Source organism: Siniperca chuatsi, linkage group LG18 (genome assembly GCF_020085105.1).
Source record: "Siniperca chuatsi isolate FFG_IHB_CAS linkage group LG18, ASM2008510v1, whole genome shotgun sequence".
Taxonomy (NCBI): Eukaryota; Metazoa; Chordata; class Actinopteri; order Centrarchiformes; family Sinipercidae; genus Siniperca; species Siniperca chuatsi.
The window spans coordinates 16,521,628-16,547,837 of NC_058059.1; the positions used below are offsets into that span (position 1 = coordinate 16,521,628).

The following is a 26,210-nucleotide window of genomic DNA, read 5'->3' on the forward strand; positions in this document are numbered from 1 at the left end:
AAATGTAAATTTTTGTCACGTTTTGTGGCATTTTGGTTATATTTATATTTTGGTTTCATTAATAAGAAAATGTATTTTTTAGCCAAAACAAATGTCACTTTTTAAAACTTCAGTTCACTTAACAATACAATAATACAAATAATTAATAATTAATAATAATTAACAATTCGAATTAAACAGATACAAAACATGCCAGGGGTCAACATAAATAAAGAGAAAGTAACTTAAGTGAAAACATTAAATTGGGAGCACAGTCTCATAGTTTTAATAGCTTTCTTGTTTTTTGCTGAAGTTATCGTCTTAATATATAATTCCATTTCTGTCTTGAAAACATGAAAGTGAGGTTTTACTTTAGCAAATTTACATTTATGAATGTAAAGCTTTGCAGAAAATATAATGCGATTCATTAGAAAATACTCTTTTTCATATATTGTGTTGATCCTTCAAAAAACAAAAAACACACTTTCCAGTAGAAGCTCAAAGTTACAAATAATATGATCAAAAACAAGTGTCACTTTAATTTTCTGACCCTGGTCCTCTGACGTCAAACGTACAGCTGTAGTTGCTCTGCGCATGCGCAATGTTGCAGAGGCTAGACGCCGTCTGCTTTGTTAGGATCATCGATGCTGTTAGTTTCTGCGAATCCGCTGCAAATTGCGAGAGATTACGGGGAATATTCGCAGTCTTTGTTGGTTATTAGACATTGTTAACTTATTTTAAGTTCACAGCCAGCGCTTGTTTCGCCGTGAGGACGCTTCAGACGACATAAGTGAGGATCCTCTGTATATAAACAAAACGCAGCGAGCTGCTTTTTAAGGTGGCACGTCAAGGATAGCTGCGACAACAAGACTTGTCCTAGTCCTGTTTGTTAAGTTAGCTAACTTCGCGTTGGCCGCGTTGTCAGCGATGGAAATCACCTTACAGCTTCGTTAGGAGTTAACCTCCAAAATCTATGCGTGCGAACATGAGAGAAGAGGACAGTTTGTTGTCAGGAAGGCAGCCCATGGCAAGTGAAAGGGGGGGTGAACATCACTGCTGCTGCCCCTACTTGACAGAGGAGAAAGGAGCACTTGCTTACAAGAAGGGTGACCAGAGGCCTCCCGTTCATTTGTCCGCGTCTGAGTAGTATAAAATCAGACTTGGGCACAATATGGAGACGGTGGGGAAATTTGAGTTCAGTCGGAAGGACCTGATAGGACATGGCGCATTTGCCGTCGTTTTTAAAGGCAGACACCGAGAGGTGAGTATTGTCCTCTATATTACCTTTTTAAAAATATATACTATTGCAAACATAGAAGAAATGAAAGGTCGCTTGAATGGTTTAGTTGTATTGTTAGGCCTGAATCGCATTTTATTGGCCATCTGGTGTATTTGTTTTCGTTGTACGGCCTTAAGAGGCCTGGTAGCTATACAGGATGTTCCTTAAAATAACAGGCAATTACTGGCTAAAATGCTGAAATACCATTAAATACTTGCGTCAACTTTCCTTAATGCATGGATAGTCACTGTGTGGAGGTCTTTGTTTTTCGGAAGGTTTATAATGCAGATGATGCACGTCCATAATCGTGGCAAATTTAAATGCAGAGCAGCAGACATAATTGCTTCCTTTAGAAAGCACCATACAGAATCCATTAATGAACACGTTGAAACATGTCCTAAGTTACCTGGAATGAAAGAGTGTGACTCATAACGGCTTTGCAGTAATTAAATTGCACACTGGTAAGATAATATACCACATCTGCTGAAACAAATAAAACAACTAGGGGAAATGTAGGCCTGTGGCATCTTTGTTGCTTCATTAGTGCATCGCCAAACAGACACATTTCATCCATAATAGAGGATAATGGGATCTAATGACAAATGCATACATAATACAATACATTCAAATATGATGTAAGGTTAGACAATGCACTGACATTGCATTGGGTTGTAGGAAATGTAGTATATATGTAAAGAGTCTGGCTGCTCCAAAAAACTAACTTAGTAACCTGATCTCCTGGCTGATTACATCCTCAGCAGATGATAAGTAATCAGTACCAGCATGAGGGAGGGAAGCATATAGACCATCAGTCAGCAATAGTCCAAAATTATGTGTTTTAGTGTGACCTTTAAGTATCCAAGTATAATAAATGTGCTAGAATCTGTGATTTTGACAAATAGACTGTGTAGAAAATGTAACTAAAGTACTGACACATACAGACACTTGTACAGTAGTTCAAAGGAAGTAGATCTTCATATACTATACAAAGGTGCAGTGTAACAAATGCTACACATATTGCATTGCATTTGTTTTATCCACCCTAAAAAATATATTTTGCATGTAATGTTTCCTTCTAGAAGCATGACTGGGAGGTGGCAGTAAAGTGCATAAACAAGAAGAACTTAGCCAAATCCCAGACACTGTTGGGGAAAGAGATCAAAATACTCAAGGTAAGTCAGAAGTCAACCTGGGCAAAAACAACACTTTCTGTCCACATCAGTAGTGGTAAGTCTCAGAATTATTCTGCTGTTTCTAATATCATATGTGCCACCTTGAGATTTTAAAGTTTTAGATCATTTGGCTAGTGGTGTGGTAATACAACATTTTGTTGTAGTGAATATTTCAGTAGCTAGAGCAGGAGAGGTGCCATATGTTAGAATGAGATGTGAGCAGTGATTATCTCAACGCCATCAACTCACTGAACATGGGGATGTCATAGTGAAACTAGATGTTCTTATGTTTCCTGCAGACTACAGGGCTTTGTCTGTACAAGTCAAGTTGGACAAAAAAAAATGAAGGATGTACTATCCAAATAATGATTTTCTCTGTCATTTCTGCAGGAACTGAAACATGAGAACATTGTTGCATTACTGGACTTTCAGGTATGTCATACTACTACCACTCACAAATGGCATTCTTCATGTCAGAACAGGCTGTTTACACAGTGGCAAGGCCTCTGTTTACATACACGATTATCACACCTCTTATTGTCCCAGTTTTCCCATCAGTCCATGCTCACAAAGTAGAGCAGATGGGTTGTTGGATGTGTCTGTTCCACACGACCCACTTCTGGCTCATTCAGCTTGAACAGTTTTGTTTTCCCAGCTTGTTAAATGAGGCTTTGCTACATTTGTTTTCTGTTTCATCTTGTTCAAGCATGTTTTCCTCTGCTCTTCCACGCACAGCAAATACATATAAAGTTTCAGTAAATACTTCTGCCTTTGTGTCCCATTGAGCTCAGTCATCATCTCCTGTGTTTACATTCAGTCTACAGTCACATGGGCTCTTCCTGTTGGTCTCCTTGATTAAGGCTTTCTGGGAAATGTAGTGTCTTAACCTTTTACTTGTCTCAAGTATTTCTGCTCATTACAAGAGACATGCGGCCAGGCACAAACCTGGTGACTAAGGTGTAGACTAGGTGTTATGCTCCCATACAACCTGTGCACGTGTACATGTGCAAATATAGACAACAATATTAACTTCTTACCAGCTCAGTGCCACACAAGACAGGTGTTGCATTGTAAGGTGATAGTAGCCTAGTAAACAGTCTGAACACCTGCCAGATAGTTTAGACAGCACAACCCCCCTGCCCCGTCATAAATACTTATCTTAACTCACCAGGTGTTTTCTTTTGTCTTTTTGGTCCATGACTAACATACTGCCATCTGGTTAAAAACAACTGATGCACAGATCATGCTAATTGTAACATCTGACAATACTACAATATTGCAAAATGACAGTAGCAATACTGGGCAAGGGATGCTCTGCTGTTGGAGAAACTTGTGTTACCTGAAAGGAACAAATGTCTTTGTTTCAGTTTTATAACATTTTATATGTAAGTGGAAAACACGTTGCATTTCTGTGTCTTGTCATAGATTAACAAAAAATGTTTCTGGTCTCATTGTGCTCTTTGTTTTGATGCAATGTTGAGTTATTTAGCTTTTTTTTTATCCCATATGAAATCTCATATTTGAAAACTGCATGTTAAGTCTGGATGAGAGCAGATACTGTGGGCTTCATTAGCAGAGATTTGTTTTATTGATTACAGTTGACCTTTCATCCTCTACCCTTGTCATTTTTGTCAGAGGGTTTAGTCATCATGTAAAGAAGGTTACAAAAATGTCATGACTGTGGATGCATACATGCATACATGCATATGCTGAGCACTGCTAGCTGCTCAAACACCCCAGCACAGTTGTGTTGATTGCAAATAGGGATTTAACTGCTTTGCCCAAGAGCTCTTCATCAAAAACTGAAAGAAAATGATTTGCAACTGGTTATAATGCCTCTGCCCATGCAGAACGCAAAGATATTCTGCACTCTTATCTTTATACTGACTCACAGTAGCACCTCTCTCTGGGCATCTAAGATAGTCCGAGCCGGGCTCTAAGATTACAGGTTTGTTGTTGCACAGCAGCAGACGGGGTAGGTGTTCTGAGCAGGGGATCATACCATCCAGCTATCTAATTAGGTCAGCAGGAAACTGAATCCAAACCAAGCGCTGAACACCAGAGGGATGCATTTACTTTGATTTTCACATTTTATCTGTCTTATCCAAAGTGACTTAAAATGAGAGAGAGAGTCGATTAATCACCGTGGTGTCACAGTACCAAAAAATTTAAGCAATGCAACAAGTTCCTATTTCTTAACAGAATTTGAGCAATAGCAGATAGATAGCCTGACCAGAGGTGATAATCGATTAATCGTTTAATCAAGCCATTTTTTAAGTAACAATACTAAACATTCTCTTCTTCCAACTTCTCAAATGTAAGGATTTGCTGCTTTTCTCTGTTTTATACAATTGTAAATTGAAACATTTTACATTTTGACCAATGATTGGTCAAGCTAGTAATTGGCAGATGATTATGAAAATAATCATTAGTTGCAGCCCTAATGTAACGTTTTATTTAGATACACATTTTCACTCATAGAGGAACAGAGGCTGCCTGTGCTGTCACTGAGGACACTACGTCTTGTGAAACAGGAAATAGTTGCCACTACAAAAGTGACCTGGTGTTCTCAGTATACAGCAAGCCATAGCACTATAAATCTGTTAATTATTATATTCCTTTGACGTAACACCAAACTTTTTATCTAACAGAAGTTCGGTGCTGCACTACTGTTACTGATAAATGCAACAAAGAGACAGCCCGTGGAAACCACATGGTTGGTTGCTGTCTATCTTCAATGAAGCCAAAGACAACCAATTTCAAAAGTCCTGACTCAGCTGAACTACAGAAAACAGTCTGGCTTCTGACTGGTGGATTCAACAAGATATTGAGATGAGGTCAGAGTGAAAGACTGCAGTCATCTATTGCCATGTGATAAGAAAGCTTTTTCAAGCAGGCTGCACTATGTTTTTTGTTTCAAAACTTGTGCCTCAGACAGAGAGAGGATAGTAGAGGAAGGTTTCACCGATCACCGATTTTAGAATAGTTGCTGGAACTCGGACTTCCCCAAATGTGCAACACTGTAACTTACCCAAGTTGTTTGTGAATGAATGGCTATTTATTGTTTGTCGGTGATGTTGTGGGAGCTTATGAGTTAAAAGTTAGACAGTTAACTACTTCTCACTGTCTGTGTGTCTCACTTGCTCGTGATTTACCCATTGTTTTGATCATGCTGTTGACAGCAGTGCCAACCATCTAATTCCCTAATTGTTTTTGGCTCAGTATTAATGTAGCACAGGAGATTGTTTTCATTATGTCTCGCTGACGCCAGGCATGCTTTTACTTTTAAATTTGCCATTATGGAAACTTATGCAAGATTCACAGCAAAGAACAGGCCACATTTCTTTTTAAAAGTCCAGTGGTGTTGGAGTGTGGGATAGATCCAGTTTTACAAAATTCATATTTTTATGTGGAGTACTACTGTGCAAAGCTTTGATATTTCTTGGCATCTGCCTTTCATTTGTTTTTCTCTTTTTGCCTATAGCTCTGTGTTTTTCTTTTACAAAGCTCAAACTGTTTTTTGTCTTAGCAGTTAATCCTTAATTTGTCTGCAACCATTTAGACTGTTGTATATTTCTCCAATCCGAATCACCAGCTTAGCTTGCTTGAACATGATCACGCACGAGTACCACCTGTTCCTTCCTCTGTCTGCCACTGACATGTGTTTGCTTACCCCCACTCTTATCTCCTTTCTCTTTAGGAAACTGCCAGCTCAGTGTACCTGGTAATGGAGGTAAGCTCGCTGTGATGTTTGCCTTTGTTTGCTCAGCGCTGTATTGTCTCAGCTTTCGCAGGCAGCTCTGACAGGGCCTGGGCTATAATTAGCTGTGTCCTCAGGCATCAAAGGGGGGTAAATGGTCACCAGTCAACATCCAAATGCTGCTAGGTTTTTGCTGTGACCGCTTTACCAATACTTTGACCTTTAGACTACACTTGATTTTGTTTTTTGTCTCCATCTGGGTACCAGGAAACAACACAGAACTCAGATTTAATCAGTAACGTTCAGTATGAGTGATATTATTGTTTAAGTGCTCAAAATCATGCTTCATACTGTACATATTTATCATTCCTGCAAGGCATGACAAGAATTGTTGCTCAGCTGGTTGTTCTTGTTCATGTGGGTTGTAAAGATACATGCAATATCATGTTAACAAATTCACCAGCCAAGCAGAAAAGATTGCTCAGACACAACTTCAACGTAAAGGTTAGGGTGCTATAATGGCTGACAGTTGTTGTTGGCAAGCAGACAAGGAGGTTTTTAGCTACGCAACATACAGTGCTCACCAGAGGCATCAGATCTCAAAATGCAGTGTTCACGTTCGTACCGAATACTGAGAACTGCAGGTAAATCTGAAAATGGTTGGAATATGACTGTAAGCAGAACAGTGTTTTTTTTTTTTTATTCTTTAGTTGCATTACCTTTAGCTTTCAGTGGTCATATGTAAATGGCTTGAAAGGGACAGCAGATGCATCTCTCTAACTCATTCCATTTATTATTATGTTCATTGTTTCGTGCTTATCTCTGTCTTAGAAAAGGAAATGACTTTTGAGGCCGCCTTTCAGAGCCTCACCTGTCACAACACACCTCGTCCTTTTCTGGGTTCATTCATATTGATGCTGGGAATGAGAGCAAGGCTATAAATCTGTAAACACATCACTCTTCAGCAAATCACTGCTCTGATCTCCTGCTTTGTAGTCTCTTCAGAGACTGGATGATGTCAGACACTTATTCACTATAGTTACACACCAGCCCTCCATGTTACCTGTGTGTCCTAATGTTATTCCTTTTCATCTCTCTCTCTCTCTCTCTCTCTCTCTCTCTTTCTTATGCTTTCTCTCTCTCCCTTCTCTCTTTCTAATCCCAGTACTGCAATGGGGGTGACCTTGCTGACTACTTACACTGTAAGTGCAACAGTTAATTTACTAAAATCTCCAGGTGCTTCTAAGTAGAAAAACCAAATGAATTCATGGTGAAACATCATCTTTGTTGCTTGATGACAAGAACGCGAGAGTCTCTATGAAAACCATGTGAATGCCTCTTTCCATTCTTTAAAAACTAGACATTTGAAAAATGATTCTATACATTTATTGCAGTGCAATCTAATTAAGCTAGAACCAAATTTTGCCATGCAGTACTGTTTTATTATGATGGGGTTTTTTTTACTGATGTGAACTGACCAGAGAAGAGTGAGTCCCAGTAAGGATGGATTCAGGGTGACTGTAGGGTGGCAGTCCGAGTAGTTTGCATAGTTCATTGTTAGATACATCGTCACATTGAGGTTCAAATTCTTTAAATGACAGGATAAGAGCAATTTACAATGATGTCACAATGTCCAATGGTAGAATAAACTTTAATTTCTAGATTGAACATGCAAGAAGCAACCAATAAAGACATTTAAATCACAAAATCAACCTTCAAACATTTAACAAATATTGTTAGGGTCCTAGAATAATAATATTTGGATAGGAACTGTTAGTTAAGACATCAAGTAGTAGAAGAGGAAGAATCGTTTTTCAGTTCTGTTAGATCTGCCAAGAAGATTGAAAGACTGCAAAGAAAAGGGAACAACTTAACAGTAAAATACACGCCCAAAGGCTGAAGCAGCCTTTTATCTGGGGCACAGACAGACAGACAGAGACAGATTTGGTGCTTCAGTAACAGCTTCAGGACCTGTGGAGGACCTAAGGCTTAAAATTGACTTTGACATACAGTGTAATAAAACCAGAGAGAAACTTCCCTGCTATGTTCCCACATACTATATGTGAGACATTCATCACATACATACAGTGCACCACTTCTTGCAAGTGTGCTTTTGAGTCAACACTATGCTAACAAACTGAGAGAATCATGTTGTTAGAATAAAGTCTACAATTCTGTTCAGGTTTGTCACATCTCATAAATTGCAGAGCTCTCAATAGCCAGTACACTCAACTCGTCTGAGGTGGGGTGTCTGTCAATGTGGGCGTGGTGGGAAATAAGATGTCAGCCACTAGCCGTTTGCAGACAAATTATAGCTGTAGCTGCTAACTTTGTCTGTCAGGTACCCAGAGTCGACCTATTCCAATAATAGGCTCTGCCTGCCTGGTTAAAAAAAAAGTTTCACAAGTGTTTTTGGATCCACTGCCCACTGTGGTCAGTGAGCAAAACTTTTTTCCTGGCCCAAGTCAAGCCTGAGCCTGGCTTTAAAAATCTGTTGGAAGGGAGGTGGAGCCAGAGAGAAATTCAAGACAAGGGAGGGACTCTCACATAGAACCACATTGTACCACCATGAGATGAGGGAGATGATTGGAGGGAAGGAAGGGACAGGGAGCAGGAAGTGGCAGTGGGGTGATGTGAGAGAACATAGGAGGAAAAAACCATCTCAGAGATATTTTTAGGGGTAAAATGAGATGGTCTGTTTTGTGTCACATGGTCTGACTCCAGGATTTGTTTGGAAAAGTAGTATGATTTGCATACATTTTAAAAAATCTAGGAAACAGGCTCATTCAGTCCCTATCTGTCTACTATACCCCCACCGTCTGTCCTACATTAGTAGTTAAGTTCACACGCACTGTAGCGTATGATAATCACTCAGTACACCTAGGATACCAAAGTTAACTTGTAGTTAATTAACTTTTTATTTACCTCTTGTTCCTCTGCAGCCAAAGGGACGCTCAGTGAGGACACTATTCGGGTTTTCCTGCAGCAGATTGCAGGGGCAATGAGGGTCCTACAGTCCAAAGGCATAATCCACAGGGACCTCAAACCCCAGAACATTCTGCTCTCCTACCCACCAGGACGCAAGTCGCACTCCAACAACACCTGCATTAAGATCGGTAGGTGTGATGGTGTGAGAGTCTGCGAGCATGTACACATGGCATGATGGCATGTGTACGTTTCATCATCAGGTTTCCGTTGTTGCCTTTAAACACAATGGGCTTGTCACAAAGTGCTACAGAGTGACATTGAAAATGATTGGCAATAATTTTATTCCATAGTGATCCTTCTAGGAGGTATACGGATATACAACATCAATAAAGAAAAACAAATTACATAAAAATTAAACCAAAAAACAAACAAATGGTTTATGATTATCGAACATCGAACACTGGACATATACAATGTAGTTAAAACTGGACATTATTATCTCAAGAAATGTTGCTACATTTGTTAACTTTTTGAGATTTTTTTATATTAAATAGATTTTAAAATGTAGCATTGCTTGGTCTAACCTTGTACTATCTATTGATTAATATGGGCAAACAGGTATATAAAGGTAGTCAGAAATAATAAGAGCAAAAACATTTTAACATTTCACACATGAGACCACAGCTTGAAGGTATACATTGAGATTCAATAGGAAAGCACTAGAACCCTCTACAGGAGCGAAAACTAATTGAATGTCATGAAGCAGCATATGGAAATCCCTACGGCGTAATCAAGCGACCTAGTATTGATTTCCCCAAGGTAATTTATTATACTATGATTGTAAGACTAAACTCGTCAGAGGAAATTGATTAGATTATATATAGAATTTCACATTTTCCCTCAGCAGTGTTGGTAGTCTTCCTCTGATAAAACACTGTTGAAAAAATACAAAGAAAGAGAAAACCTATTCACAGATACATGATGTAAGTGTCTCCTCAGTTTTGAGTTTGACTGATTTGACCCAAAAGAGGATGTTGGTATAACAGCAAGTAATCACTATAATGAGTGTCATGACTAAGTACAGAGAGTGAGTGTGTGTTGTTGAGCTGTTTGGAAACTCTGCTAATCCTTAAGCCTATTAATTCTTGTTCCCCTGGAGATAATTCATTGCCCTGTGGGAGTGAAGTCTGAGGCTTCTGTCAGTCCCAGTCACTGCAGAATGTTATTAGCCTCATGACTCTGGGAAAACCTACTCAGTCACACTAACAAACACACTGTTCTCAATCACACATAAACAAACTCATTGTACCTACGTAGATGCAGGAGCTGACATACAAGCACATCTGTAGCGGCACAGGGAGAACTTAGAAATGCTTTCATTGACTTGTTAAATAGGCTGTGTGCTTGTGTTGAAATGAAGTATATAATGAGTAGAATCAGCCAAATGTTATGACTGATCAATACATTTTCTGACTATGCTGATAATTCTCATAAATGGAGTTTGCTTGCCTTCGATAACTGAGCTACACAGCAGTTGTTTAGACTGCTGATCACCTTCCTTCCCTCTCTCCCTTTCTCTCTCCACAGCGGACTTTGGCTTTGCCAGGTACCTTCAGAACAACATGATGGCGGCAACACTCTGTGGGTCTCCTATGTACATGGTAAGCATGTTTTGTAGGTTTTTATAGATATGAGGGAAAATAGTTGCCAGCATACTCAAATGTTTTAGCTGGTTGTTAAACCCAAGCACGTTCAGATTTGATGACTTCTGTGTTTTCACTCAGACTCAGACAAGTTAACAGAGTCCGTCATGAGCAGAGAACGTTAATTTTCTCTTAAAAAAGAAGGATGTTTTTTCCTTTCTGAGAAGGTGTCATTTCAAAACACAATTTTTTGATCAGCTCAGATCTAGTTCTTTTACCTTTTACAGTTTTAGCTGAACACATTCTCTAAAACAATACAGCATGGGTAACACTAACTAAGATTTCCATGCAATCTCACTATTTTTTCCTCACCAGGCTCCCGAGGTCATTATGTCCCAAAACTATGATGCCAAGGCCGACTTGTGGAGTATAGGAACCATAGTGTTTCAGTGCCTGACTGGGAAGGCTCCATTTCAGGTAAACACACTACATTCACAGGTTGTATGCTGATTGATTCGGGCTACATTCAAGCATAGCTGTTTTGGGTTTTTTTTTTTGTTTTGTTTTGTTTTTTGCAATATGACCTGTTTCACACATAGTTACTTACACTTAATTTAGGGATGGACCAGCAGCAAAACTCCACAACCATGCTACACCCTCGTTTGTCAACTGTGTTTTCAAATAGGCTTCAGGCCAAAGATGTAAATGTATCTAAATGTATCTTTTTGCCTTCATTTCTGTGAAAGTCAGCTTTTGAATTATTCACAATGTTGTAATGGTTGTATCTGTGACATCATTTTGGAGACTGGCTGCTTATCTGGAATCTTTAATGGCATTTACATGAGGTCTAATATTTTAATGTGATTAAAGTGATGGAACACATGAGCAGTAACAAAATGAAGTGTATTAACACATCTTGCATCACTGTCCACAAACTGCAGCTCTGTCTGTTTGTTGTAAGTATTCAAACAGGCTGTCTCTTCTCTCCAGATCAAATGAAAGATGAGAAGAAACAAAAACCCAGCAATTTGCCTCGGCTGTCTTAAATGATGCTGTGAAAGATGAAACACATAACTTCTTACAAACTACCTTATCTAAACTGGTCCAGCATCATTTCTGAAACTACCTGAATAGCTTCACTCTTGGCTTCATTGACAGGCATGTTAAAACATGTGGTACTGTGTCATTAACAGTGTCTGGCTTGGGGTTCAGTCTGTGCATTGGCAGCATACTGTGCCATAAAAAATGTATGCCACTGTTGTATGAAAAGGTGGTATGACTATGTGTGTACATACACACATTTACACTATCTCTCTGACCTTTTGTCATCTTTAGGCTAGCAGTCCCCAGGACCTCCGGCTGTTCTATGAAAAAAACAAGACTCTCAGCCCCAAGTAAGGAGTTTTCATGTGACTGACAGATGTTATGGTAAAAGACTGAAAAACATAGTGGGCATCATTATTTTTTTCTGCGCTTGTATAATAATCAATGTAAAGTGACGCTCTGACCAAAACCCTTCAGAAAGACCCCATTATCTTTGAAAATGTGTTGCCACGGTGCTATTAAAAGCAGATATTTTGATCAGTCTCCAAAAGAAGTCTTCTACATAGATGCTGCCAATTACGGCCATGCCAGCTAACAGTTGAACAGCAGTTGATTGTCAACATGTTAGAGATGACAAGCCCCCAACAACCTAGTCTTTTACAGCACAATGTCAGTTTATCACAGCTGCCCAATGAAAGCCTGCCTTAAAGTCCTGTTTTTGGACTGTTGACCACTTTAATTGTGAAAGATACTACCTATTTTGAATCATGGGGAATTGGGAAATACAGATAGATATTTTTTGGTTCCAGTAAAAACATAGAGTAAACCAACTGTAGCTAAAAGTTGCTGTATCTGTATTAACAGTGTTCTCTTGTGTTATTTGACCTTTTTAAGTTTTTGGGGTTTTTTTCTGCATGGCAGCACACACTGATTGTGGTGTTATTGTTTTGCAGCATACCCAGAGAGACTTCAAGCCATCTGAGGCACCTACTGCTGGGTCTGCTGCAGCGCAACCACAAGGATCGCATGGACTTTGGTTAGTGAACATCAAGCACAGTAAAATTTATGAAAAGTTGACTACATGGTGTTGGTGCAGACCTACACTGATAACTTACTGATATAGCATTTTATAAATGCTTATCTAGTCACATTACCCAGACAGCAGATGCTACTAATGTTCCTGTGAATGTAGTGTTTTTCTGTGATAAAGAAGTGTTGCATAAAGACCCACGGAGAAAAATACTATGTATGTCTGTGTCTATGGACTTTTGGCACAATGCTGTAGGTCATCATATTTATATCATGCAAAGATTCTTAATGTAGGAAATGTTGCTTCGTTTCACTACCTCCTACTAATTCTATTTCTTGTTGTGTTGTTGGTAGATGAGTTTTTTTGTCATCCTTTCCTGGAGGCTAGCTCATCTGTGAAAAAGAGTAAGTAAGAATAAACAATACACTTCTTAATGGAGCTTGGTTGGGTAATTGTCAGTAATATGTAAGTTCAGGACTAAATCTGTATTGTACACATTTTGATATATACATCAAAATGTCTTGCACAACACAAGTAAATAAACATTCCACATTTTCTTAACACTGTAGCTGCCAACGGGTAAAATTTACCCGCTGCTGTTTTTCGATTGTATGTAACTTTGTTTCAATACAATATTCAAGTCCCCCAGTCTTTGACTTTTCGTAAAAGGGTGTTATGTAGCACCCCCTATTGTTCGCCAGCATGTAAAATTTTCCCCGATAGAGAACGCAGTCATTTTTGCCCTATTAATTTTGTGCGTTTAGATAAACATTCTATTGCCGCCTTTTGTCTACTACCACGCGTGACAGAGCTGTGTCAAGTCATAGGCTAACCTTCAGTTTGGATAAGAGAAAGAAAGTTATGAATGCAAAACAGGCATTAGACTTGCTCTATGCATTGAATGAAGGAGAGGTTTCAGGACTGAGCGATGTGTCCTGGGTTGATTAACGGGTCATCATCTGACAGCGATCCAGAGCCTTTGTGAAAAGTGAGGCAAAACTACTGTACTAAAATTATCCAATGTGGCCTATAAACATTCATGAAATGGTCTGAAGTAGTCTTTCTCTCTGATACAGGTGTGTTTTGCGGTCCCTTCAGGTGGTGTGCGGCTCCCTCATTGTGCTTGTTGACCTGCGGAGAGTAGGAGTTTTCGACCGCAGTGTAGGCCTATTGTTTAGCAAAAGTGGTCATTATAGATTTTTTCATTGGGTAAAAATCTACTTTGAATTTTGGAATTGATACGAATTGTTTGGATGCACGCCAGTCTGAAACAGACAAGCAGGAAGAACACCTTAGATTATTTTTCTACATTATTGTTGTTGTTGTTGTTATTATTATCATTATTATCATCATATAGGCATATAAAAACGGAATGCGAACACAGTAAAACATTCTGTAAATGCCTGAAGTGCTGGGATGCTGTTTGTGGGAAGTGCACACCCAAAGTGCTGAATGTCTGCGCAAAGTGTGTTTGAGCAACGCGTAGCAGAAATAATCCCAAAATCAATGCATTCTAATAGCGGGTAAATTTTAGGTATACAGTGACTGCTGGCGGTTCTAGTGTTAAAACAGTAAGTGCAAAACTTCACATCTCTTCCAAAATAAAATGTAACCCTCAAAATATATATCATATCAATATCATCCAAATGATACTTTCATTCTATCTAGCAGTAGAGCCAGCCACATAGTATTACTTGTCAGCAAAACATCATAGAGTTATGACGTGATAGGTGCCCTGTGGACATCTCTTGTAAACAGACATGGTTTCTATTTACATTGAGTGTTTCTCACCAAACTGCATTGTGTGTATACTTGAGTTGTCTAACGAATGTGTTGCATTTTGTTCCAGCAACTCCTACTGTCTCCATGACCTGCTTCCCAAGCTCTGCATCAGCCAGCTCATGTAGCAGCTCTTCCACCTCTCACCTCGCCTCACCACCGGTTTGTGTTTCTTATTGCTGTATTATTTCCTCGTTTCTCTGTCTGCATCTGAGTAATGAGGCTGTGTTTTTATATGCAGTCATAGAAGCCAACCAAGTCAACACCTATGTGGCTGTCCCTCACTGTTTGCTCTTTTATTATTTAAAGTCTTTCTTTGTTTATCTGCTACTTTCTGTCTCGTTGTGTCTGCAGCAGTCTCTTGCTGAAGTTCAGCATTTGCGTGCCAAAGCTCTGGCCTCCCCTACCCTGGAGGCCACTGGTTTTCTCCTTAAGGACTCTTCTGGAGGGGGTGGCAGCAGCAAGAACTCCTCCTCCTGTGACACAGATGACTTTGTCATGGTACCTGCTCACTTCACCAGTAAGACAACTTTTTCATGGGATCCCAACCTAAATGTGCAATGCAGCTGTGCATAGTCCTAGCCTTGGCAATTTTTAGCATCTTCTTTTTTTTTTTTTCATAGACTAGCTTTTATGTGGCATTTCCAGCATTTCCTAAGCTGGAGGTCTACTGTATCTTGACATGTATTTTCTGTCATTCTTTTCAGTCTCTGTTTTTAATGTTTATTATTTATGTAACAGAATGTACAGTACTTGGGGAAATGCCCTTTTCACTCTTCTTTGATTTTGATGTTCTTTTGATTTTGATGTTCCTGGTTTTCCAGCGGGTGAGCTGACATGTGAGAGTAAAGTGCTGCCGGACAGCCTGATGAACAGCGGGTAAGAAACAAGGATTGGTTATTCATAGATTGCCATCGCCCCTTTTACACTGACTTCATGTAGTTGTGTGACAGGATGCAGCTGATAAAGGAGGATAATTGACTGTCTGTAATTACATTATAGTAAAACTGAGAACATATGCTACATTCCTTCATTCCTCCATTTCAAAATGGCACCTTAATTAAGTCCTGATGATGTGTCTCCTGTGTCCCTTTTCTTCTTTAATCAGCTCTCTTCTGGCTTCTGCTGGTCTGTGTAGCCAAGCCAAAACACCACCACACTCACCTTCCTACAGTGGGTCTCCAAGTCCTGTCAGGTAACAGCACAAAGCTGAATGTCTGGTTGTGGTAATAGATGTGGTGCTGTGTCGATCAGAGGGCAAGACGCTGTAAAATACAAAAATGATTAATGGTAGAAGAAGAAGCAGAAATGGCCAAAGTAGCTGGTGGAGTAGATAAAATTCCCTGTTAGCTGGTAAATTAATTAATATCATGCTCTAGAGTCGACTAAAGCAGTGTAACTTAAGGAACCAAAATACATTAAAAAAAATAAATTATCAAAATTACTTATATTAATGGGCTATGTATGTGTGGATCATGTTACTTTTTTGAGTTGGGTTGAATTATATGTTGAGAGCTCAATAGCCCCAGTGTTCAAGTAAGAGTAGATCTCAGTGTTTCATCTGCATAAACACATTACATTATTATGTATTAGAAATACTAAAAGTTGTGAACTTTTTTCAGGATTTTTGGTAATAAATAAATATTTAAACAGAGCTTTTAATTAACCTCAGATCATGTCATGTTATCCTTACACACAATGTTTGTTTTTACGTTACAAACATTGTTCAAGTTTGGCAGGACGGTCAGTAACAGAATATCTCTTCTCCATAATATTTGGTGTTCCTGTTGAAAGTGTTAAACTGTCTGTGTCCACACACACACGCACACTAACCCTCTGTTATAACCGTTTTTCCCTCGGCACACTCTGTTTTTCTCACTGTTGCTGGCAGGCCCAGTGAGCTCTCGGGAGGTAACTACGGTGGTAACTATGGAAACCATGGTCAGTCATTGCCTATCCCAGTCCCCAGCCAGCTCCAGAACTACCAGCGCATGGAGCACAACCTCCATTCTACCAAACAGGATAGCTCACCACGGTCTGTAACCACAAACACGCACATACAACACAGAGACAATAACACATACACATGTCCCACTATTGCAAATGTAATTTAGTATTTACTTGACTGCAGCAACTCATGAACTTTATTTTATTAGGCTGTCAACACCAGTGCGTCGTTGCAGCAGTGGAAGCTTGTTGGGCTTTGCACGGACCGGGCCTTCACCACCCTACGGGCAGGGAGCAGTCACCACCAATCACAGGCTTTCCCTGGGAAGCGCCAGACCTTTCCATCTCTCCCCTCAAGGTAGCTCAGAGGCTAGTTGTAAACCACTTTCACAGATGCAGATCACAGCTTTCTCTGTACTGTATCTACATCTTGAATGAAAATTTTGCGAATGTAGCGTGATCATTGACCAATTTGGAGCTAACTGGTTGTTGGCTTTATTGTAGTGCAACTGTGCGGTATAGTGTTGAAATAATTGACATGAGTTGTGAGCAATTCAACCAAAGAAGGATTTTTCTATCTCAGATATTTAATTTGAAGGATTTTTAGAGGCCTGAAGAGCTGAATGTAATTAATATTTGAAAAAAGCAAAAATTTGGGAAAAGTCAGTCCTTATCTCTTTGGGGCGTCCCGACTGCTGGATAAGTTGATTAAAAGATTGATTGATTACATCGATTCATCCTTTAAGTCATTTATGAAACGGAAATATGCAGCAGTAAATTGAATATATTTGGGTTTAATTAATCAAAAAATAATCAAGCAGAGCAATTAATTATAATGTATTTATTAGGTGCAGCCCTAGAAAGGTGATTGGCTTTGTTATAGATGGTGTTGCCTGAAATTTCAACTGCAGACAAAGAGGGAAATAAAGTTGTGGTTAGAATTTGCAAATGTTTCTTAGAGTTTCACTGTTCAGTAGTTTTGAAAGTTAATGGTTGAGGAAATGAAGCAACCTCCTACGTACACAAACACTTTCCTTCTCGCCACCAGTTGCTCTTTACTCCTCTGTGCCTCATGCTGGCACAGTCAGTCCGTTAGTTGTCTGGACAAGCATGCCAGCAGGGCAGCGGGGGAGTCAGGCAGGACTTCTCTGCTATCTCTTAGTAGATTTGTTGTCTCGTTGGCCTGTCTGACGTTTCATTTTGTGATGCCACCTGCTGTATAAAAGCAGAAATATTCTGCCTGTCTTCTGTCCCACAGCTCCTCAGCACATTGAACCCCGGCCAACATCTCATCAACACCCACAGACCACAGGACTGGGCACACGGCTCCACAGTGCCCCCTGTTTGTTGGAGTGTGGCAGTGGTGGTGGCAGGCAAAAGATCAGGAAGCAGCACTCGGACCCGGTGGTGGCCCCCTCGGCAGGCCTGATGACTGTCCGCCCTCTACACTCTTCCCCCAGGCTCAGTGAGCTGATGCAGCGTAGCCCCCTCCCCACCATCCTGGGCTCCCCTTCCAGGGTGAGCTAGCTGTGTGTGTGTGTGTTAGAGACAGAGAGAAGAATGTGTGTGTGTTTAATTCTCTTGAGATACACAGAACAAGAAAAGACTACCAATCAGTTTAAACAAACCTCTGGTACCTCTCTCCTCAGACCATCCCTCCATTTGAATTCCCCAAGCCGCCCAGCTCTCCGAACCTTGTTACCTTCCTGACACAGCAGGGTTTGGTCATTGGCTCCCCTTGCAGCAGGACTGCCCCACCAGAGCCCAGAGACCCAGGACAACAAGCACCTACACAGGTCACCCAGCCTGCCCACTGCATCCACAGACTGAATGATGATACCAAGGGCTTTGGAAGGTTAGATTGTTGTTTTTGCTGTTGTTTTCTGTTTATGTTTACCAAGCTGATGCTGCATATCCAGGAGGACTTGTTTGCCTACAAATACAGGATAGACAGGAGTGCTTGTGCAATGGCAAACTGTTTGGGTTTAAAACAAACTATTTTCGAGTTGGAGATGTATCTTCCTCCTTCTTAAACCGTGCATTGCAGGGTTTAGATTTTTCTTTTTTAATTCCTTGCACTTTTTTAACATATAGCGTATTGTTTTGTTTTTTTATATATGAAGTTTTTTTTACAATGAATAAATTACAATACATTGTAGAAGCCTGAGATCTGCAGTATTTGGATAGCCCCTCGTATCGCTTTCTTTCCCTCCATGTTCTCTGCTCTGTGTCTCTGTCTCCTGTCTCTTTGGTGCAGGTCTCAGAGCGCCGGTCGTCTGTCTGACATGCTGCTGATGGCTGCATTTGGACCAGGAGGACTTGTGGGTGACCGAGGCAGCACAGAGAACGTGACCTCTGAAAAAGCCATAGACATAACAGGTAGGCACGTTTGTCAATTGACATTAACAAACATTATGTATACATAGTTTGGGATTTCAGTATTTACGTGGCTCATTCCAACACGTGACAGGCTTACTTCAGGATTAGATGCATATTAATTAAAAACTACTCCCAAACTGACATAACTGTGAATTACAGCAACAGTCAAAATTTCTAAGATTTGTGATTCCAGCTATCAGTGTGTCAATAATATATTGCAAGAAAATAGAATGTGATACATTGCTATTCTAATTAATTCTTTAATTCTGTAATTTACAGGGAGAGCTTGAATTAAAATATGGTCTATCAGTTTTTGGTGTTTATTGGAAAATGAACATGGTCAATGTTCTATCTATCTATCTTCAGGATTTCCCACCACCCTCCCCTACTTTCAATCATTGCTCTTTTCTGCCCTCTAGCGCCCCCCAGTGGTGGGGGAGGCCTTGCACCTGGCTCCTGCAGCCCAGCACAGGTGGTTTTCACTGTGGGCTCTCCTCCCAGTGGCAGCACCCCACCTCATACCTCCAGACAGAGGAAATACTCAGGTAGCACATTAATTATAAGTAATTTGTCTCCACATCCCTTGTACAGCAAGTGGGAATCAAATTCCACTTACCCAGCAGCATTAGTATTATGCTCTGCACATCATAAGACATAGAGCACTGGGAGGCTATTACTTTCATTTTCCATGATGTGGAAACTTAATTAAATGTTATGGAGGTAAGCATAAAAGGTTGATTTTCTACTTAAATTAAGCCAAACTGTGGAGCAATGTAGTTACATTAAGGGAGTAATAATCCAAATGACTGGTTTTCCGAACACACAATTTTCCAATTGGTAATTGCCACTTAGAGTATTTATGAAAAGAAAATATTGATCATTAACTGGAACGCATCTCCACTCAACACAAGTGTGAATGCCAAAAACAACAAGCAGCATAGTTGGTTGAAATGCTATCCACACACGTTATTTTATATTTAATTTTTATTTATTAAATAAATATTACTTTTTTTTTGCCATGTCTTTTTCTGACTCCTGCAGGCTCCTTCACTTCAGTCAGCCCTGCAGGCTCCTTAACAAGCCGCTACCCCCAGACAGGCACCTATCTGGATGGCTTTGAGGCTCCTTCTAGTCCACGCTACAGTTTCACTGATCCTATCACAGCCAACATGGGCGGTCATGTAACCTTCGAAGCTCCTGAGCTGCCTGAGGAGACGCTGATGGAGGTGAGAAGCAGGTTTTATACACAGCTCTGGAAAGTGGTGAAAAAGGAGTCATCCCTTAGATTCTGTATATTCTATGTATGTATGCAACAATTACTTCTTTTGTTGTGTACATCAATCAGGGGTTCATTCTCATAAGCTCTTGAAATGAAGAATCCCTCTAGAGAGTGTGGACTGTGAGATAAAGAGAGCATAGTGTAGTTGAAGTGTCTTTAGCTCAAGTCATCGTGGCAAAATAGCCTAAGGTGGAATCTGAGAGTGGAATAATGAAATCCACTGAATGACCTGTATCCTGTTAATGCTTGCGTTCTTTTCACCATTGCAGACTGAATGCGAAATCACATTCTGGTGTCCTCTGTTTAAAATTCTATCACTAACCCATCTCCCTTTCCCTTTTTCTCTGTCTGCCTTTCTTCCTGTCTCTGTCGGAGTGCAGCAGGAGCATACAGACACTGTGCAAAGCCTGCGTTTCACGTTGGATTTCGCCCGCTGTCTGATGGAAGTGGCTGGAGCCCGTGGGGCCGCGGTGATTGGGGAGCTGGGGGACATTTCTCATCCCTGCCTCCTTCAGCAGCAGAGCCTGGTAGCAGATCAGATAAGCTCACTGAGCCGAGAGTGGAGGTAAGGCCAAATCAACTACGGCTGAGTCTTTGTTGATGGCAGTAAAAAATAAATAAAGTGGGCTGTAGAAATGGAGTGCAGAGAAAAATGAGGATGAGATTTCGGGCCTTCTTAACTGTGGTATATTGGAAACAAACTGCAAATGAGTTTGATAATGGCGAGCGTGTTATCTAATGGGAAAGACTTTGGTCCTCAGATCATGACGGTTGGTAGCCAGTGGTTGCATTTATCTTTTCTCACATGTGATTGTCTGTGACTGTTTTGATGCATAATTGCCTATACATCTGCTATACAAATCTTTCATTTCACTAACTTTCATAATTGAACGCCAAGATTGTATTTTTTGTATTTCATGTCTCATTTTTCAATTTATAATTGAGTTTTAAGTATCGTGTGTGTGTGTGTGTGTGTGTGTGTGTGTGTGTGTGTGTGTGTGTGTGTGTGTGATTCTCTCCTCAGTCATGCAGAACAGCTGGTTCTCTACCTTAAGACTGCAGAACTCTTGTCTACTGCCTTACACACAGCCATGGAGCGAGTTAAACAGGGCAAACTCTACCCATCCACTACAGTTAAACAAGGTATGAGCCATTTCATTTTGTAAGGGGGAGGGTCTTGTTAAAGTGTCTAATATGTATATTAAAACGAAATGAAAAACAATTTTGATCGAAACAGAATGATTATCTTGGTAGCATATTAAATTAAAAAAAATAAAATTTTATGTCCATATACAGTAGTGAGAAGGTTGAATGAGCTGTACAAGTCCAGTGTGGCATCCTGTCGCTCACTCAGCACCCGTCTGGAGCGCTTCTTTTCCAGAAAGCACCGTCTAATGGACCAAATCACCTCCATCACAGCTGAGCGGCTGCTGTTCAGCCACACAGTGCAGATGGTAAGCCCAGATGAAACATTCGAGACTTGGGAAGCATAGAAGGAGACCTGGAGTATTGACCAGCAGGCCACAGCGTTATCATTCAGATACTTTGTCTGTGGGAATCCAGTAAATGATTAGCACCTAGCATTTGTTACCAACATTAGTGCATGAATGGTGAAAATATCCCTTAGGCTCCAAGCATTTGCTCTCAAATTATTGCTTTATTGTAAAGCCACTATAGTAATTGTGTTACATAAATGGCTAAAAGGTAATGCCATATGTATATGTTTGTATTTGTATATTCGCTCAGGAAAGAGTAACACACAAAGCAAGGAAAACAAAAGTTTATAAATGACAGCACAACTGTTTTCTGGTGCAGGAAGTGTTATTTTTCACAGAACTGTGGCTCATTGCATGTCCCAGCAGCATTATATTGATATTTTAATCAAGACTAAACTCAAACATATATTAACTTGAGCATCCTGGTCTCATCCCAGGTTCAGGCGGCTGCACTGGACGAGATGTTCCATCAGGGGGAAGCATCAGCCCTGCGCTACCATAAAGCTCTCCTGCTGATGGAGGGCCTGTCTCTGCTGCTCACCGAACAGGAGGACATCCTCAGTGTTAGCAAATGTAAGTATGTCTGTCAGCTCATCCCACAAAAAGAAGGAATATTTTCACTCAGCACCAGCACCAACCATAGTTTGGTGTGCGATATTCCTGCAGCTAAAAATGATCTTTTATGATTATATTATTAAAACAATAAGCTATTTAAATTTTCCCTTAAATGTTCCTTCACAGTACACCGTAATGTTAATGAACTATGAGCTAATGCTAAACAAAACACACCTAACCACACAGCATGGACACGACTTGTTATGCTTACCCACCCATTGTCTTTTTTTTCTTTTCTCTTTCCCTTTCTCTTTGTGACTGCAGGTAAGGAGTGCATTGAACGCCGCCTCACAGCTTTGCAGTCAGGACTCTGTGTTTGAGTACTACGCTGCTTCTTGGAGTGTGGCTATGATGTCAGTCATTTGCACCCGACACATTACCAAGGAACCAAATATCCACCCACATCTCATGGTTTTCACTTAGAAATGCTTTAGTTTTCACAAGAAAACCACAAGGCTTCACTTTTCACCGAACTATCAGGGTTTGTGCTCTCTAAATGGCTTGTCATTCATCTCAAGTTATGGACAGTGGCAGTGACTTCCCCAACGTTAAACTTGTACCAGTGTTGGACATGAAGCACTTGTGCTGTGAAAGAATGTCTGCACTCTCGTCTATGTGAGAGGACTTTGCTCCTGGCACTGAACATGGTATTTCTTTTGCCAAGAAGAAGATTCCCCTCACTAGGCGTAACACATGCAGGATCAATTATTGTCAGTGGTCACATACCCACACACAGTACTTATCTAAACATAAATAGATAGCGTTTTAAGATGGACAAATATTCAAGCTATGAATTTGCAATAGGCAACTCTATAGACAAAATGTTATATTTTACCAAGATCAGTTGCTGGAGGGAAAGTACAGTATCTGCTGTACACCTACATATAATGAGGACATGCTGATGAAGACCTGGAATGGCCAAGTATCATTAACATCAAATGTGTGTTTGTCTTATCACCCCTTGTTTGCTTTCCTGCGTTTATTTTTTCTGTTTTTTAGTCTAATTGTTACTTGCTTGCTGAAGGGAAGTATAAATAGCAATTCTACAGTTGGTGGCTGGAAGCGCATACAAGCACTATTACAAAACTGTTGCCAAAATGACTTTCAAAATTTAGTGTTGTTATTGTGTTAGGTTTTATTTTAGATTCTCTGTAGCTAAATATGCTGGTTTGGAGAAAAATTCCTGTGTTTGACACTTTACTGATTCTATACTTGCTTAATGTCAAAGGCCACGTCCCATCTTTATAACAATGATGTAATAAGGATTTTGTTATCTAAATGGTGGCAGGTATTAAAGCAACAGGCAGAAAATGGGTACAGAGAACACTAAGTAACCCACTGCTACATGCAGAATATAGTTATAGACGTACTGAAACTTGTCTGTTAGCATCCCTGATAACAATCATGTTAAAGATGCTGCAATAACCTGGGATGTATTATTCAGGTATACAGAAGCGTAGGTGCTGCTGTTGCTGGTCATTTCTTCACACGATTCCATATTCTGTCTGTTTTTATGTTATCAATCAATCATGTTGGAGTTTAGCAAGTATAAACACATTTGAATGTAGGGCTAACAGGAGAGAGACTGCATTAAGATTAGCCAAGTGTTAGATAACTCTATTTTAAGTCTATCCCAGGGCTAACGTCTCAATGTTTTTGCACTGTTGAAGTACTGTATAGAACAATCTTGAGTGGAACATGCTAAACATGTCCAGGTTTGTAGACACCTAGACAGCTTTGCTTATTTAAAGATTTCTACTTCCATACTTTTCTTGCAGTTTTAGTTGTATTATAGTTACTGTTAAAAGGTAATGTATGTTTGATATGAGGATGTTGACTAAGAGATGGTATAAGCTATGAAACCATAGAAGGAAAAGAAAAATTGCTTTACACTGAAAAATGATTTGCATCGATTGTGTTGTGTTCTATTTCAGAGTAGTCGGTGTGTGATGATTGTGTTTGATTTTGATGAAAAGTGTCCTGTTGAGTTGGAGTGCTAGTCGAAAATGTGTATTTTACCTGAAATATTTGTGTATTGTTGATATTGACTTTAGCCATACATCCCAACAGGATACCTTTACTCCCCTAAATTGTGGGCCAATTGGAAGGGTCAGCTTCTACTTGGGTTGCTTTCAAAGAGAAGTTTGTGTGCATGCATGGGTGAAGTGATGTTTGGTGACTTAATAGACAGTGGGATTTGCTCTGTACAGAACGAACAACATTGCTCTGTAACAAGATGCGAATTATTTGATTTTGATTACAGTGGATTTGCATGGATGTAGTTGACTCTGGGTAGAATCCCACTTTGCCATATGAAACTAAAACATCCTCTGAAACCAAGGGTTCCTCTGGTGTAACCCACTGCCAGGCCGTTTTCCCCGAGGTATATTTTCCTCTGCCTTCAATTAATTTGGCGACTAAGTGCATATTTTAGAATAAGGTGTTAATGTATAGTCAGAGCTGAAGATAGTTTACGCTGAGATTATGAAGCCTATATAGTAGCACTGTCAGCAGAACAGACTGGAGGAAAGGTTTTTCTCAGTGAAGATTTCTCTAAATATACATTATGTGTATTTGCTTTGTGGCCTTTTGTATTTTGTCAGAGAACTTTCTCTGAAATTTTCATGGATATTACTTTACCGCGAGCATTCTGCGTGTTTATAATATTTGTTTGTGTGTACATTCCTTAAATCAACTCATCCACAGGCTCTCTGGTCTCTTACCCATGCTGTTCTTTTCAGTGAGTACATAGTGGCGATGTCTCAAAAGATACAGCTAGCAGAAAGTGAGGACATCTAACCTTTATAAAACCGATGCATGTGTCACTTTTTATCGTTCCCTACAATCATTGCTATCGGCCATCTTAATGATGATTATCTTGGGTAGGAGTCAAAAGCACCATTAAGATAATCTGTGCAGCAGTTGAAATAATAATAAGAGTATAGTGGTACAGAAGGTTTGTGTAGGAAGTGTGGGGACAGTGCCCTATGTCAAGCACGTATCTAGTCTGCTGAAGTGTCCTTGAGTGAGATACCGATTCCTTACCAGCTCCAGGACAAGTATCACATAAAGATAAAATGAATTGTAACCTTCATGAAGATTCTGCTATGTGCACTCCCATGATAGATTGATTTGGAATATTGTTTTTGTATGTTTAAGAACATACCTGAATGTTTTCATTTTGTGTTTTTCTTTACTAATTCTGTATTGCCTGTAAATATTGTAAATTAAGTTATTGTTGTTATTGTGTACATGATGCTGCAGGCATGGAGAGGACAGTACCATACCACCTATACATTTCCAAAGAATAGGCCTTCTGCTGATCTTCCACATTGTCTCTTACTGTTGCAAACGCATTTTAATGTTGTCATATCTATGACATACACACTATCTCAGTGTCCCTGTGTGTGATGTAACCTTTACTGTTTGAGAGTAGCAACATGAATAAAGTGAAAAGGAAAGGTAACTTGTTTTAAGATGATATGAGTTTCCTCAGCTGTGGAGATTAAAGTTTTACTAGAAATCCTTAGCTCCTTTAGAACCATGACAAATTTTATGATCCTATACACCTAACCTACTCAATCATAAACTTCCCCATGCTCGGTTTGGCCTTGGAAGAATTCAGATTACAATTTAACAACAACTACTAATCAGTTTCCCTCATTAGTCCCCATAGCTAGGCAGGTAGAGCAACTTTCCTGCTGCTGACCTATTAAACCTGCTGTTAAAACCAATTAAACTGGATATCAGGGACTTAACGTTAAGTCTATTTAAAGGAACATACCGCTGTTTTGGCATGGTTTAGACAATCCATCACATGTCACATCTTCTTAACATTACAGCTGGTCAAAACATACTGTTGTGTTTTAGATTTTTTTAAAATGTTTCCTCACATTCCATGATGTCTCTGGTACCATTAGTGTTAGTTCCCTCTTTAATT

The 26,210-nt window shown here is 39.8% G+C and overlaps 1 protein-coding gene across 4 annotated transcripts; it reads left to right on the forward strand.

Moving 5' to 3' along the window:
* Window positions 1-558: 558 nt before the first annotated feature.
* On the forward strand, window positions 559-25,736 carry ulk1b (unc-51 like autophagy activating kinase 1). 4 transcript variants are annotated; one of them, XM_044175330.1, is made up of 27 exons: window positions 559-1,240; window positions 2,338-2,430; window positions 2,821-2,862; window positions 6,131-6,163; window positions 7,296-7,332; window positions 9,073-9,246; window positions 10,646-10,719; window positions 11,077-11,178; window positions 12,037-12,095; window positions 12,699-12,781; window positions 13,129-13,179; window positions 14,625-14,716; window positions 14,909-15,074; window positions 15,370-15,433; window positions 15,663-15,749; window positions 16,446-16,589; window positions 16,711-16,859; window positions 17,760-18,019; window positions 18,151-18,356; window positions 18,759-18,880; window positions 19,300-19,425; window positions 19,922-20,106; window positions 20,540-20,724; window positions 21,184-21,302; window positions 21,456-21,613; window positions 22,093-22,228; window positions 22,535-25,736. In XM_044175330.1, exons 1-27 carry the CDS (start codon window positions 1,151-1,153, stop codon window positions 22,588-22,590), a joined length of 3,093 nt encoding a protein of 1,030 aa, XP_044031265.1. In that variant the 5' UTR covers window positions 559-1,150; the 3' UTR covers window positions 22,591-25,736. The 4 variants fall into 4 exon arrangements, with proteins under 4 accessions (XP_044031265.1, XP_044031267.1, XP_044031266.1 ...); XM_044175332.1 differs by having other exon boundaries at window positions 15,379-15,433; XM_044175331.1 differs by having other exon boundaries at window positions 14,912-15,074.
* Window positions 25,737-26,210: the final 474 nt, after the last annotated feature.

Bases quoted from the DNA above. Each gene is read 5' to 3' on its own strand.
- ulk1b (XM_044175330.1), top strand. From the start codon at position 1,151: ATGGAGACGGTGGGGAAATTTGAGTTCAGTCGGAAGGACCTGATAGGA. The intron at 15,750-16,445 runs GTAACAGCACAA...TGTTGCTGGCAG, and splicing joins GGGTCTCCAAGTCCTGTCAG to GCCCAGTGAGCTCTCGGGAG. The intron at 19,426-19,921 runs GTAGCACATTAA...TGACTCCTGCAG, and splicing joins CAGACAGAGGAAATACTCAG to GCTCCTTCACTTCAGTCAGC.